General features: G+C 37.4%; 1 protein-coding gene across 1 annotated transcript in view; it reads right to left on the bottom strand.

The window, feature by feature from the left end:
- The window catches only part of FAM83B (family with sequence similarity 83 member B), a 51,479-nt gene that overhangs the window by 33,932 nt on the left and 703 nt on the right, over nucleotides 1–16,844 (bottom strand). Inside the window, exon 2 of the mRNA XM_027645133.1 lies at nucleotides 12,090–12,593. Within this exon, the coding sequence (XP_027500934.1) occupies nucleotides 12,090–12,539 (450 nt within the window). The 5' untranslated portion in view covers nucleotides 12,540–12,593. The remainder of the gene's footprint in view (nucleotides 1–12,089; nucleotides 12,594–16,844) is intronic.

Here is a 16,844-nt window from a genome sequence, read left to right as displayed (position 1 = left end):
ACAGTAACACATTAAACTGAAATGCTTTCTTCTTTGAATCTCAAAGGACTACTTTGTATTACTAAATGTAACGAATAACCTCCTCAATAGTATGAGCAATGTCTCCGTAGAATTTAGCAGATTACGAAATTTTGACCCCAAGAATTCTTTGAAACATCACTAAGAAAACTAAAAATAAGTATGTCTATCTGTGTACACACCACTTCTTATCAGCATAATGTCATAACTGTCCATGAAACTATTTCTCAAGGTAATTGGGGTTTTTTGTTTTAATTTAAGAATATGGAGCATTTAAAAAACAAAATCCATAAACTATTTTGGACAGTTCTATCACAGTAACTAAATTCCAGATGTTCACTACTTAGAGTTTTTTCTTTGATTTTTCTTACTTGCATGCCAGCATGCATGAAAAGTGCATGTGTGCTTTCAATATATATTTTGCAATAATTTCAGAAGTCGTAACAATACAAATTGAGAAACTTCATGGAATTTTCCTTCCAGTGTATATAAACTCACTAAGCATGTGTAATGTAGCAGGACACAACAAAGTCCTTATCCCCAGTATAAACTGAAAAGGTTTGCTAGCAGAGGACTCAATCATTTTGAAAATTACTCAAAAAAATGTTCTTTGACAGATATTCTATATTGAAAAAATCTGTTCTTGCTCTTTATGTATCAACATGATAAATTAGTCTCACTCTTGTATTTCTTTTGAAGGGACCAGCCTATCTTCTATAACATTCACATGTGCATCCATTCCTTTGGGTTAGGCTTCTGCAGGACCTGGGCCTGGCTGCAGGGATCAGTAAAGGAGGACTGAGGTATGGAATAGCATCTGGGGAAGGTAAAACCTTCCACTAGTTTTAATGCTTTCCTTGGGTTTCCGATATTTGGTTATACAACAGTTTTTATTTAGAATAAAAAAAATACAGGAGTCTGCTTGGACACACATTATTCTTTTTTTAGTCGCTCACAGTGGATACAATGAACTGAAGATGAAGCTCGTTTTGTACTAAAAGTGTACTGTGGCACAACTTAAGAGAAAGAGATTAATTAAGCATTTAAAATCAAATTCTTAATGATATATGGTCATATCCCTAGGTATCAATCCTACAAACACATATGCATGTAAAGTTAATGGAACCTCTCATGCACACAAATTAGAGTGTTTAAATCAACTCAGGATTAGGGATCTAATTTTGATTGAAGAAGAAAAAAAGTGTCTTCTTTGAGCAGGTATTCTATTTTTGTCTTTCTGCCCTTTACTAAATATCCCCCCGAAAATTCTTTTCAAGTTTCAAGATGTATTATTTGACAAAATGAGATGAAAATCAATTGTGTATACAAGTCATTGTAATTAAATAGTGGACTGTCATTTCTGATATACAAGTGCTAGACCTCTAAACTTCATAATTGTTGACAAACAACATCAGTAAGACAGTCCTATTCAGAAAATACACATCCTCTAATATTTAATCTGTTAGATGTACAATTTATTATAAAAATCAGAAACCTAGCAATAAAATTAAGCAATTTGACTAGCAATTCAAAAGCACTGCTGTGTTTCTAACATCATGGTGGTTTTTACAAGTTCTTGCTGGGAGCAACAGAGAATAGGGAACAGACACAAACAGTACTGCAAGCACTGGCTTCAGGTGTACTAGCATCCTCCAAGGCAGCCACTTTTCCACATCGACCTATGAGGGACATCACATTCCCAGATGTCACATCTGGAACTGCATTCCAGGAAGATGCTAGAAGTGTCTGGAGCAGGCAGCAAACTCTCTCCCCTGTCTGAGGTGCACAATGAAAGGAGAAGGGACAGAGGAGCTAGGACTGCCCAAGGAAGAGAGCTGGAGTGGGGGAGTAAAGAGGGAAGGAAGGAAAAAGGAACTACAACCAAAAATGTACAGGTTTCCTATCATAATGTAAGTATGGTCACCTCTGTATGGAAAACTTTCATGCCTTACTTCCATCCCTTTGATACGAATTCTCATGGAGTTACTTCTGATTGATGCACACCACCACAGACTAGAGTTCAGCTGATTTGTACACTGATCCACCTGTGTGTCTTAAAGCTGTCCCCTTGCACATGATGCTGCAAGAGTCCTGTAATCTCAAACTGCAAGCATTTTCACCCTGGGTGCAGGCTCCAGAGTGCTACAACCCCTCAGAATGTCTAGACAGGGTTTATTTGCCACACTGGTTTCCAAAAGGAATCAACTGAAAGGACTAGCAGAGATCCCTGCCCTTCTGACATGCCTCTTTCCCAACACCCAAGAACAGCACACCTTTTCCCTCCTTTTTATTCCTCCGAAAAGCACTTGGAGCCCTGGTTTTGCAAGGCTCTGACATTTACACAGAAGAGCTTTCTGACATCTCAAGAACTCATTGCAAAGACACTGCTTAGCCCCCCTTACTTCAACACAAAGTACTAAGCCTTTACTCATGACAGAAATCATGTAATGGTAGACTGCAATCTTGTATCACAGCACTTCAGATCTGGACTCCACTTTCATCATTAAAATTACACATAAGAAATCAAATCACCTGACTAATTAGATTTCTGGCACAAGTGGCTTACTGACATTCAGTAAATCTAGAATTTATTAACAGAATAGATGATATTACTGCAATCATATTGTGCATCATAAAATCTATTATGAAAATATAATAATATTACTGGTTCTCTTGTAATGCTAAAACATGAAAAAGGTGATAGCAAATAATAAACAAATAGAAGAATCAGTCATAATTTCCAGTTTCATCTCTATGCTTAGTTTTCTCATTTCAAAAGTATATCCTTTGTGCAAAATAATACAGTTTTTGCTAACATTCTAAAGCGACTTTCTGTAGACTTCTAAGAGTACATACTATCGTAAGAGGTAGATCTGTAGATGGTTATATTTTTAGGCCCACCCTCAGCAAAGACAGGTTACTGATCTCCATCAAATATATACTGTGCTGCCACATATACCTGACTATTATTTAAAAGAAACCCACACCCTTGACAGCGACTTTTCAGGCAATTATTGCTTGCCTGTGCTAATCCACCATTGGTCAGTGCCAAAAAATTATCAGAACAGACGACAGCTTCAGATATTAACGTGCTTTGTCATGCTAGATGGAGAGCTTATTGTTTTGACAAAGCAGCATCTCACTGGCATTTGAGGCAAATCAGATTTGCTGGCTTGACAATGTCACTTCTCTTTGCTGCCTCTGATGTCTCTGATCAGAAGGCACAGCTGACTAGCAGCGAATTCTGAACAGCTTAAAGGGCTTAGTTCCTTAGCGGGCATTTCTTGAGAAAGCTCCCACCGAGAATCATACTTTTCTTCTGTGCTGGTTATTTCATCTCATCTTCATTATTATTTCTGGCTTACTGAGCATCAAAAGCCTAGCAGTAAAATACTAACTACAGTACTTTCTGTGGGCTGATGCCATTCAGATTCACCTGAATTTGAAGGCAATGTCCAGTGCTTTACCTAGTACTTAAGCCATAAAGGGAGTTTATTGAGCTGAAGTGCACCCTGCTTGGCAAAGAGTGCCTACAGCCCCAGGAAGCAGCATGAAAATAAGGCTGTTATATCTGCTGTTTGAACTGAAGGCACACCTATTTGGCTACCTGAACACACAATCCTGTGCTACTCTTCGAGCCTGATTGCTAGTGGATGAAGCAGGTATCAAAGCTTTTCTTTTCATCTCTAAGAGATACGGTGCATAACTTCTCATATTATCCTATCACCCAGCTTCATCTCTGACAGCGGGATCACTGGCAGAAGTGAAAAGGCCTGAGGAGATCTGGTGCTGCAGCTAGCAAAAATCCCTGCATAAAAGTTCTCTGAAGGCAGCTTTATGCCCACACACCTTGCTGGGGAAAGCAGGGGTCACCACAGATCCTGGTTTTGAGGAATCTGTTCTGGTTCCCTCACATTTTCCATCTTCTGGGCAGTCAGTACAAACACTCCAGACCAAGAGACAGAGCTGGTTAAGATAATCTGCTCCTAGATAAGGTATGAGAACACCCTGTGTCTGTTTTAAAGATACACCCTCCTTATCTGAAGATAAGAAACGACTTTATGCTTTTACAAATAATTTTGAAAAGTAAGCACTACAAATCTACGATTTGCAACTTTTTTGGAGAAGTACTGATGTTCCTCAGAAACTAGTTTTCATAACTCTAAATGCATGACTGTGATTTTTATTATCAACCAAAACCAGGGAGGCAAGAAAATAAAAGCTAGCCTTTACTTGCTCTGCGTACTGTTTGCTAATGTATAATACTCTTACGCTTTTTGTTTATAACTGTACCTTTTTTTTTAATTGTGATTTATATTCATTTAATACTCAATGTGGCTCAATATTCTCATCTATGAAACTGCACACACTTTGGTCATGTTTTTTGCTGGCTAAGGATAAAGGAGAGTATATAAATTCTGAATCTACTGTTTATATTGTAGTAGTGGTATGTCTGTACTGGCTGGTACCAATCAGGAAGATTAAGACACCAGTAACCTATATGATATACAGACATGCAGCGAAACATAATGACATTTACAGCTTCAGAAAACAAACACCCAAGATACAGGAAGAGATGCCAAATGAAGGCAAGGAAAGCAGAGATGGCTAGTTTGGTTGCTTCTACTTCTGTATTTTTAATGCAAATAACACTACTATAACTTCTGGCTAACTGACCAGTGGACTGTATGCTGAAAAATTATGAAATGTTGATCAAGCAAGCCACAGCCAGATCTTGCAGTTATTTGTTTTGAACAGCTCTATTGAGTTGAATCATTTTATGGATGTCTGGAGATCCTACTGTAAAGTAGTAAGCTCAGCAACAGTTACACCCTGTTACTGTTGTGATGGCCACTGCTTCCTCCCTTCCAAAGGTAAATTACAGTTGGACTTTAATGAGCAAAAGCCCTCTGAGGTCTCAGGCATGCTGCCAGCATTTTTTAAAAAGTGGACTTTAACTTCTACTGTAATTTTATTGTATCTTTATTAGAAAATGGTTATAGACATACTTTATCGACAGATTAAAAGGAAAGGCATGACTGCACTGCTGTCTATGGCAAGACCTGCACTTCTTTTAGAGATGTAAATAATAAAGTGTACTTTGACCCATCTATCATCTGTACTGAAATACTTGCAGTGTTCCTCAAGGAAAATAATGCAGCATTAAGCAAATTGTTCTGAAGTAGATACTCGTACTCAGATCTGATATATGAGGAAACTTCATACATGTAAATCATTGGCATTCAAGCCCACTCTTTCCAAACAGAAGAATGGGAAATTTTGAACTTTTTTTTTTTGTTCCATGTCAGCACTTCTCCACTTTCCATGTAGTTTCTACCACACTGTGATACACAATACTGTTGCAGTATTACAGGTATCTGCGCTTTAAGCTATGCTCATTTAAAATTCTACCAAAGACAGTATAATATTTTGGTTTCCAAAATCTGATATCTAACAAACAACTTTTAAGGTTAAAATCACCCACAATGTGTCCCCCATCCCACAGAGCATCACTGACTATATTGGAAAGCTAACACAAGATCAAAAGCTATGCTAAAACTGCAAGACATGAAAAAAGGCTTATGGCAATATGAATGTGAAGTGATTAAGCCTACAGTTCTTCAGGCAAGATTGTTTCCTGGTTGAAAAAAAAATTAGAAAAACAGAGATCTCTTCAGGATAGGAATTCAGACAAACAAAAATAACACTTAAACATTATCATGGGGTTTTTTACAAGCAAGAGAAGGAGAGGGACAAAGCCCAAATACAGTAGTCTGAGCACGGAAAGGAGCATTCTGCCAGGGCAAAATTAGTTTACATCAACAGTTTTGTATTCATAGCATATTTTGATCTGTAATTGCTTCAGCATATTGTAGTACAAAGTTATTGTTGAATTTGATAAAGAACACTTTAATCTACTTAGTGTGCAAAAAGCGTAAATGACTTCTTAAATAGCACTTTTGTTTTGACTGACAAAAATTTATGTCAATGAGAGAAAATGTTTTAATGAAAAGAATTGCTACCAAGCATATGTGTATGCTTACTTCTCATATATATGTGAATGAGACAGACATTAATAAAGAAATACAGCTGCGTGCAATATTTGGCCTTTAATTTTCCCTGTTCCATTTTTAAATTCATGATGGAGGTGTGATATTTTGGTAACACATTAGCACACTCGTGACATAAAAAGGGTAATACCTATAAATTATTTAATTACATCTTTTAAATGTAAGAGTATTGAAGATGTCAAAAGTCTTGCAAAGACAGAAACCTGAGTAAAAAATCACCACAACTGATTAAAAATTATGTTATCAAAAATTCCCACTCCACAGGCTAGCCCTAGTCTCTGACTGCTTTTCAGAATTGGATCCTTCCCACCTAGCAGGAGGGTTACCACAAAAAATTGTGGGTTTCACGTTTAGAGCAACTGTGTATAAGAACTGCACTTCCAGAAGTCCCAGGCTTAGATTACAAAAGTGTTTGCAGATGTGTCCCATCGACGGCAGTCCTCTCTGCCTGCATTGTGAATGTACTGTTGTGACTGCTCTGGGACTACCCTTACATGGAGGGAGCAGGACAGCAAGGAGAGAAAGGGACAAGCAAGTAAAATATTGTGAAGACTCCAAAGGCAAATCCAAGAAGATAAATACTTAAAATAATTACTTGCTGTGAGCAGCATTACTTTGTGATGACAAAAAATTGATACTGGGTCACACAACAATAGCATCAAGAGAAAGGCGTGTGTCCTCTTCCAACACATGGCATATACTCTGTGCGATTAGAAAAGCTGGGACATGACCTCACTTTCTCAAATAAATCTATCGAAAACTAAAAATTATGTTTCACCTGGGTACCATACACATGACTGCCATGCTGGTTTTCAACTATCAGGAAGTCATTTAACGGAAGTTGAGTGGAAGTGAATGATGAATTGACCCTTCGGCAGAGCACCTGAACCAAAAGGCACCTGCTGAAATCCTGGTGAGATGGAATATTTTGTCACGGAAAACGTTGCCTATATGTCTTTGGCTGGAAACTGAGTATTTCTGTGTTATTCTCAGCTTAAAAAAATTATATCCACTGATTATCAAACACTCTAGAGAAAATATAGAAAATATCTGAGTGAGACAACTACTGCATTTATCTCTTCCCTCTCCCTGAATTCAGCAGACTGCTCTGGTTTTTATGAACAAAAAAGCGCAGCCCCTCTCTCTCTTCTGCTCGTACTGATGCAATTAATGAGCTAAGACAAGCATTGCCACAAGCAGAATTCATTATCATTGTTCCAGTCTGTGTTCAAATTACATTTAAAATAGTTGGCAAAGAGTATTGCTGAGAGAGTAATAAAAGATTGTTCAACACACCCATATTCTACAAGTTTCTTTCTGTACAGAAACATTGTTCTTCATATAAGCATGTAAAGAATTTGATTTTCTTTCATACTAGACTGCAGCCAGTACTAGACTATTACTGTATTATACACATGACCAAATGAGATTAGCAGTGAATAATAGTGATTATTAATAAAGTATCAATAGTCATTAATAGTTAATTAATAGGAAATATTTTTTGCTGTAACACACCTCTCACTCTTGCCTGAAACAATACAAAACAAAATAAATTTAAAAATCCCCTAAACTAAAGAAAATATTTTCCTTCTTATATATTTGTAAAGTGAGTCAATTGTTTTTGTTTATTTCACTCAGTCCATTGCTTTAGAAAACAACACAGGCATTATATTTTGTTGATAACTCTCTCTCACAAGAATTCAAAAGAAGTCCTTTTTGACTTACTAAGTGCCTACCTACAGTGTGTCCAGCACGACTAATAACAAGTTACACTCGTTTATAGTGTGTAACTTAATTCTTCCCCAAGGGTCCAAGTTTTGCAACCTTTTCTCCCATTAAAAAACCTAAGCGTGAGTAATTCAGCAAAAACAACCGCCTTTTTTTAATTTTCCAAAATGATAAAACAACCACCTAAATTTTTATTTAAGCTTCCAAGCAATTATGTTTTTAAAAAAGTCTTAAAACTATCACTGACTTTATGAACCCAGGCTTAAGCTTGCTCGTCTATCTGAATAAAATAAAATCAGTGAAAAGTATTGCATATTTACTGAATAGCGTGTAACTTCATACAATCCATCATAAATCCCAAAAGTATGTCAGGAAAGTCTTTCAACATTTTCTAGCTTGTGCTGCAAACCAGCAATCCTTGGGTTGTCTAAACAACATAGTTCTTTAAGAAACAGGTTTTACTTCTCTCTCGGAAGAGCAGATCCTTATTTTGATATTAGCCTGAAAGACTCAGCTGAGCATTCTCTCTAAAACTGTGTAGGAACACCTCTGTGGTCGACAGAGGAATCCAGTTAATGAAGTAAGAGAAAAACACACTGTCAGAAGTACCCTTTGGTGCTCTGTCCTGTCTTCCCCTGTTGCCTCACCCTGTCAATCACACCTGAGAAGAACAGTGCAAGATATTTCTTGCACACATGTACAAGCCTCATAACTGACGGTTTTGAGGCAACTCTTATGAAGAGCCATACAGGGAGAGGACACTTCATTTTTGAAGTCTCAGTGTTACTTCATAGTAAGAGAAGGAAGTTTCACATCAACCTGACACAGGTGAGTAATCATCTTGATATAATTTCCCAGATGAATAATCTTCTCAGTAAAAACTGCTAAACATTATCAGTTGCTGTTCAGACAGCCCAGCCATGATGAGTCAGGCTGTAGGAGCACCTCAAGCTTCAGAGAAGCCGGAAATCTGCCAATGATTAAAGGTAGAAGACTCCAAAACATAAGAGAAACAAGGCAACTGTCTTGTTTACAAAAGTTTGTCCATCATTAAGGTCAGACAGACCTTGAAGTCCTTTTTCCTCACATGGTTGTATCAACATGGGGAAAAGACTCGTGTCTCCCCAGTTGACACAGTCACGCCAAACAGCCTCCTTGCATGAACACAGGTTATGTTGACAGAGGCAGGTGATTGGCAAGCTGTATCATTTGGAGATGAGGTCTAGTTACACCAATTGTAAACCCATTTTGTTGACATCTTGGTTTGACCTAAGGCACTCCGCTAACATGACACCTATCCCACACAAGTGCTGCAGTATAGATGGCAATGGAATGTCATGCTATGTACAATGCAGTTTCCCTGCTCTAACAGAAGTTCAGAAACGTGTATCATAAGAATGGATTCATTTCCTTAAAATGGTTAGCTCATTTTTCTAGAACTTAACAGTATTGAATCTTTTCTGTAAGAAAAATTCCATGATTATATCTCTTGTACTTTACGATGGTGATGTGCATAATTGTTATGCTGATTATGTATTCAAGAAACATGTGAGAAGATTTTTCTTACACCACTTTTTCATGGTCGCTAGTTTTAATCTAGTGTAGCATAGCTTTACAAATGATTTTCCTCTTTAGTCAGGAAAAAAATCACTGTCAGCAAGCAAGTTGCTTAATGTTGTTTACAACATGCCTTCTTAAGGTCAAAATTAACATATGTAATAATCATTTTAAGGAGTGACACTGTGATGCATCAAGCACTAAAGAGGTCAAGGGTAAGTCCACTAATAGTGTCATCTTATCCTTATATATCTTTATATAAGGAGATATATACATATATATATATATATCTCCTTATATATTGGCTCAGTCTCCTTCATGAATTTTTGGGATAGTTTGTACATATAAATATGTATCGAATGCATTCCTTCATGGGGGGTCAATCACTGCAGAAACATTCTCTGCTTTGCACTTGCAGGAACTGGTTTCCTACTGCACTGAACGTTCAAGTAGCCCAGGGAAATCAGTGCCTGAACTCAGGCACTCAGGTTTGGTGCTTAAAGTTTAGGTGGTATGAATATGCCCACCTCCAAGAAGTATGCTAGCCTGTTTACTTGCACAAATAAGCTTGCTGAAATTCCCATAGATTTTGCTTAGAGCCGTGTTGGCTGAACATGATTTGCCAATTTATTCTTTCCAGGTTTCTGTGTTTCATGTGTAATATTTTCCTATTGCCTTCGAATATTTTCATAAGACTACACATCTCCACGACTACATAACAAAGAATCCTGTTTAATATAACTGCTTTTTTATAAGTGGTTTGAGAGAAGTATGCTAGCCTGTTTGCAAAGTGTTTACCTACTGTAAGCATGTTTTAAATACCTTATTTTACCTTACTTAGAAATCCTTTAAACTTTTCTATGGATCTGCAGACAGATGAGGCTTAACAACATTATGTCTTTAGATTTAATTGTTGCTCCTTGAAGCAACTAACCTATACCAGTGTATCAAGTGTTACAGTTGTTGACGTTGAGGTTGTGCTGATCAACTAAACAAACCTTTCATCTGTGAGATTTACAGTGACACACAAAATAGCCTCTTTATAAAGCTAAAGCACTACAAACACACCATGGAGCCAATATACTACATTTCCAACTCTTTTGCAAAGTGAAGCAAGGATCACACCTAATTTTTTTTCTATAGCTGCATTCAAAGGAGGCATACTCCTTAAAGTGGTATTAATCAGCACCACCTTTCTTTCCAGAGAGACATTTGGGAGGGACTGGATTGCATGCAGATCGTCACAAAAAGCATGGCAACTAATGGGAAACGGTCTTTCTTCATGGCATTTCAAGACCTTGTAGCAAAACTGAACTAGTCTTTGCAATAGAATCAACTGTGGTTTTGTGGTTTCCCTTACAGTGGATCCATTGATAGGTCAGGAGCTGCAGCTGAAAAAGAGTATTTTGGGCAAGGCATGGTCAAGTCTCACTACATACTAAAACACAAAACACCGACTCTCACTCTGAAATGGACAAAGAAGGAGAGAAGTAATTAACTCTTCCTTGAGCATACAGTCATTCTAAACTATAAACTGCAGGGTAAAAGGCCTAGTGATAACTCTATTACCGCAACAAATTATATGCTTTACCTCAATATAGGAGAGACAGTGTAAAAAGACGCTGTCCTTCCCTTCCCCGCCCTTTTCAGCCTGTTTCTACTGCACACATTTGCACACATATTTCAGCCACTGATGTGTTTACAGATGCATGCAAGCTAGAGCCCATCCTACTGCTTTAAAGCTCATAGTCATGCAGAATACAATTTTATTTCATGGGGAAGAAATCAGAGCGTGATGTACTTACTAGGAATACTTCTGAAACCTTGTCCTATCTGTTAGAAGTGACACAGTGTTAAACAGATCTGTATGGTAATACCTTTTTTGGTGTTTCTTTTTTTCTAATTGACACTGTTTAAAACTGAAAAGTTTAAAACTTAAAAAATTGCAAACTGACACACTGAAAGCAAAAGGTGGTTTGTACATACAGCACCCTGTCACTGAATTGTAAGCTGGATATGCCATAGGAAACGGAAGATACAAGTGCCCCTAAGTGGAGACAAGTACATTTGGAGAAGTGTCCACATTTCTAGTGGTTAGTCAAAAATGAAGGTAAGATACCCAAGGAAAACTACTTCCTTGTTGCCTAAGCCTAGTTTGTTTTTTTTTTCTTCTGAGCTCTCTTTAACTTCTGCAAGGACATGCGAAAATCACAAAACCCGAGACTCTCGAGGTACATGAGTCTGATGTACATCAAAGTGTTGTTTTCTCATAATAACTGCCTGCCATACCAAACCAATGCATATTCCCACTGATGTAAGACAGAAACTTTAGTATATATCCTGCAGTTATATAGAATTGTATCACTTTAGGCACATATAATATATATATTCAACTGAGGTCAAAGAAAAAGTGTGCTGATTATCTACAAATTTCTCATGCACTGGTCAGCATTACAGTAAAATAGTAATTATTCATTATAATGGTAATATTCGTTAATCCCTCCAATTAACCCCTCCTCCCTTTGAACTAAGATTCGTAACATTGGTGCATGTGACACCAAAGGACTGATATCACTTTGGGAAAATCTTTCTGTTTGAATTAAGAGCAGACAGATAATATTTTCTTGCTAGAAAAAAAAAATAATAAAAGCTTGTAATTAAACAACAACTAGATTATTATTGCCACTTTTTTTCAATAATATTTTTTACATTTACCTTTCTTGCATCTCGTATCATCTTCCGAATAGTTTCCTTTATAGTGTAAGGCTGTGCTCGTGGTGGATGAAAAAGCAGATCAATATTTGTGCCACCAGAAATTCCAGGCATCAGGTAGGGCCAACCTAAGTCAAGATTTGGAGCTTCCACATCTGATTCAATGGGCCAGTAGGTTCCCGAGGAAGAGGTGTCATCAATGGCATGGTTAGAGGAATAAATTGTGTTTTGGGGAAGTTTGTGAACATTGTTCAAAATATAATCAATTTCCTCATCCGCTAGGAACTCTGAGCATCTCTCTTTGGAAAGAAATTCTTTGTAGGCTTCTAAACCTCCTTCAATCAGAGCATCGATAGCTATTCGGTACCATTCCTTGTAATGTGGTTCAATATAGTTGTCTGATCTGCATTCATCATGTAAGGAGGATAGCAAAGATGAAGTTTCCATTTTCATATATATTTTGTATAAAGTCTCTTAAGCTCCCATTCATGAGCTGATGAAATGTATCTGCAAAGAGAAAAAAGTAAGAAGACAAACAGAATATTTCTAGAGATCTATGACGCACACAGATATTAACTAAAATACTTTTCTGGCAATGTTGCTCTAAGTTTTTCTAGCATCTTCCAAGAATTTAAAAATGTTTTGAAAACGCTCAGGGACTAATATTGCCAAATGAATATTAAAGAGGTAGATAAAGAGCTTTTACATACGACAAAACTAAACACATAATTAAGTGACTTGGTGAAGTCCTACATCAGAGCTCATAATACACTGAACATCTGTACCAGTAACACCAACACGTACCTGATGCATGTTCCAATACGCTATCAAAAGCTGTGCTTCAAAACCCTCTTTGTAACAAGTGACACAGTAGTGTTGAAAGAAACACTTCAGAAACCAATTAAATTTCCTACTTTTTCATACATTACTTTCTCTGCAATGCATCCCTTTTCTCTGGCTTCTTTGAAACCACAGTCATTCAGGTACTTCTCCTTATGTATCTCTTCTCCCGTGCTGATCTAATCCACTTGTTGCTCCCAAGCAGGACCAGCCTACCTCATTTCAGTGAGTTATGAGGAACTCGAGAAAGATTTATCCTCCCACATCTGGGATCAAACTCTGAATCAGCAATCTGATGTCTAGTTTCCACCCTGTTCATTCCTTCTGCCAAAAGGAGCGGCTGCTTTAATCTTTTTTTTTTCCAAAACATTAATAATAAGTTGTTTACTGCTGATGTTTTATAAATTCATTCTTATTTTTTTAATTTCATTTAGCAAGGGCTGACAGATTTGTTTTCAGCTGTAACAATGTGGGATTTAAGACAGAGGGAGAATAAATAGCAACTCCACCATTCACCTAAAACCTAAACTGCACTGGATTTCTGCATTGGGCAAGTAAGTCTGCAAAAAAAAAAAAGGGGAGAGGGGCAGTATTTCAGGACAGTGGCATCAGCATGGCCATGTAAAATAGAAACATGATACATGGTAGCACTGTTTCAGCTTCCAGGGCATGAAGCTTAACCGAAAGCCTGTAGAAACAGGAAGAGGATCCAACAAAGGTAGAATAGTTAAAAAAAGCTTTCACAGTGGATAGCTTGAAAATTAATGCTGGGTTTCCCTACAAACCTAATTAAATAGTATAGCAGTGTAATAGCAAAAAACAGTCATACGGCATTCTGGTTTCATTTACTGCCATATAAATTTAACACAATTCCCTCTTCCCATCAAGACCTTTCAGATATTTTTGCAAAAAGTGCATTTGTTTTCCACTCTTTGCTGGGAACAGTTTAAATCTTTTTGAAAGGAAACGTAAATTAGCTATATTAACCTAAAGGAATGAAAATAGAGATCTCAATAATTACTGATACTTCAAAAATCAATTAAATGTTCAATTAAATCAAGATTTATAAGGAACTTGGGAAGACTGAGGTTAAAAAAAGACCAAGAAAGAAAAATCCAGATCTGAGGCTGGCATCAGCATGTCATATGAAATAATTCCATTTGAATCCTGTCTCTCAGCCAAGCAGCAAGGTAGATCTTCCCAGATAGGATTGCTTTCGAGCCTGAGGGAAAGGAGTGTTCCTGGCTGCTTCCAGAGTAGCTCTTTGTGGTGAACTGGAAAGCAGCAAGTCAAAGGGATCTGACTGCTCTCCCTCCAACTGAGAACTACATGTATTCCTGTGACAGATATCCAATTCAGAAGTTAAACTCTTAGAATATTGTAAAATTAAAACAGTCACTTCAGTGTCCCAGGAAAGCCAATCATCGGAACAGGTTTTCAAGACATTTTAAATGAAGAATGAAGAACAACCAAGATACGAAATGCAGTTAGCTGAGTTATTCTGAAGAGTCTGAACACTTACAGGTGACTGTACTAAGAACCCAATACAACTCTCTTTTAGGGCCTTCCAGGACAAGTAACTTTCTAACCAGTTTACTAAAACAGTCAGTTTTATTATGACATGCTTTTTATAAAAGCAAATCAAAGATATTTCTAAAACTCTTACTACTTTAGAATGGATATACTTTTCAAATAGAAATTTTGTTATTGATTGAATATATACACTTGAGAAAGACTTACGTGTTTATTTCAAAAGCTTGTCTAAATCCATTTTTTTTATTTCTCACTCTTTCCTTTGAAAACAATATAAGGGAACAGGACTATACTTACTATATAACATTGTGCAATACCGAATATTGAAAGCTATGAACAAATAAAAGGCAAAAAAAGATTGCATGTGTGTTCTGGCTCACCTACATTTCTTTTATTTGGTTTGGTTCTTTGATTTGTTTTCGTAATAGTATACCAGCTGTAATTGCTTGACTTTTCATCGAATATAATTAATTAATTAATTAATTGTGGCATATGTCAAATATAGCAACTTATGCTGAGACTTATGATGAAAGCAGAGTATAAACATATGTAATCTTGAAAAGGTGAGACTTCTAGTGCAGCATCTTTTTAACAAGAATAATCATTTTAAAGTGAACATCTTTGAAGTTGATGTTTGATTAACAAGTGCTGTTTACAAAAGAAGCTTAAAGCACTGCAGATTTATTTAAGAAAGTAGATGTAAAATTTGTCAGCATGGAAACAAATCGCAGAACACTTGAGACAAATGAAAAAATTTTAATTCTGGTTTTTGAAATTAAGGAAATCAGCATGAGATATATTCGTGTGAAACAAAAGAAAACTCCTAAATAAAAACAATGGTTTCAAGTCTATTTAATGAAAGTTCTCAATGTCTTGACACAGGTATTTTCCTCCTTATAAGGTAAGAGCTACATTGTAGAAATTGTACCTATGAAACAATATAATTTTGGATAGAGAGACAGAGGATTAGATAAAATTCTTAAATAAATTTTTTGGTGTTCTTTTCAACTCTGTATTATGATTTCTGTATAATAAGCTTGGGTCTTCAAAGGTCCTCCTCAGGTCAACAATTATATTAGCAAGGTTGTGCAGAATGTGGCCCACCTCTGGAGGGTTGCAGATCTTTATCAGATTTCATGTACATGATTACAAATTTTACCAGCACCAGTAAAGTTGTTCATCCTCTGAAAAATAGACTTGGTTGTTAATTCCAGCCCAGCATATCTACCATCTTCTCTGCTTAGACACAGGGATCAATCACTTTTTTAATAAGTGCCATTAAAGGGCTTAAACTGAATGTGAACTTCAAAGCAGCTACTAAAACTGAAACTTTTGCTGAAGAACACAAATTCTGAATCCTGCACTGAGGTAATCATCTTGTCTTTCTATTAACAATATGCTCAGACCTTTCTAATGCCATTATGAGGAACCCAGCAAGAAAAGTCCTTTTCCTTTGACAAAGAAGAAAACATGCCTTTTTGTAGAAAGATATGAAGAGTATCCTGGACTTCACAAAAGCAGCAGATGACAAAGGTCCACTAAAGAAAATGACACAACATTCTACATGGGTTCCAGGATCACAGTCCTCCAGGCTAGTGCCAAAGACAAGAAACTCCCCTGCCTTACTAATATTCACAAGATTTGAAAAAATCCTATTCAGCAACTTTGGGGAGCAGCTGTAACCTCAGGCTTGTACAGCCGATCCTTTGCAAGGCCCTGGACATAGTGCTCTCCTCGGGACGACCATACCTCTTTTTCAATGGAAATGTGATTGCTTTGACAATTTCTGCATCAAGTTTCAACCTTGGCACCCCTGTTAAAGGAAATTTAAACCTTGGGAACAGCCTGCTGCAAGCCCCTCTATCAGGTATGGTTTCTGGGGCATCCACCTAACTACCTCTGGCCCATGGCTCAGCCAAGGAGCCTCTCTCCCCACGGCTTAAGGGCCTGGCGTGACCAGCCTTCAAGAGAACAAACAGGCGTTTTACGACAGCTGCCTTCCACCACCCTTTCTATTAAAGAATTGTATCAAGAATAAATAATAATTACCTACATTAAGCAGTGACAGTCAATTATTTCATTATGAATGACATTACACTACTTTCTGTGGATGCAAAGGACATCAAATCCAAGTGAAAAACAACACCGCAAGCGGTCCTAATGCTTTCTTCTTTCCCCCTTTTTTTTTTTTTTTTTTTTTTTTTTTTTCAACCAGAAAGTTAACTTTCCGGGCAAAACAGCCGGCCCTCCGCTGGGAGACACCGCACGTGTGCCGCCCCCAGCCCGGCCGCTCAGGGGGCCGCTTGCGCAACGCGGCGCCGGGAGGGAGCGCGGCGTGGGAGCCGCGGGAGCCGCGCCCGCGGGCCGCCCACCCCGCCCGCCGCC

Source organism: Corapipo altera, unplaced genomic scaffold (assembly GCF_003945725.1).
Source record: "Corapipo altera isolate COAL_440 unplaced genomic scaffold, ASM394572v1 2, whole genome shotgun sequence".
NCBI lineage: Eukaryota > Metazoa > Chordata > Aves > Passeriformes > Pipridae > Corapipo > Corapipo altera.
Note: the sequence above shows the minus strand (reverse complement) of the source record. Positions and strands in the feature narration are given on the sequence as shown.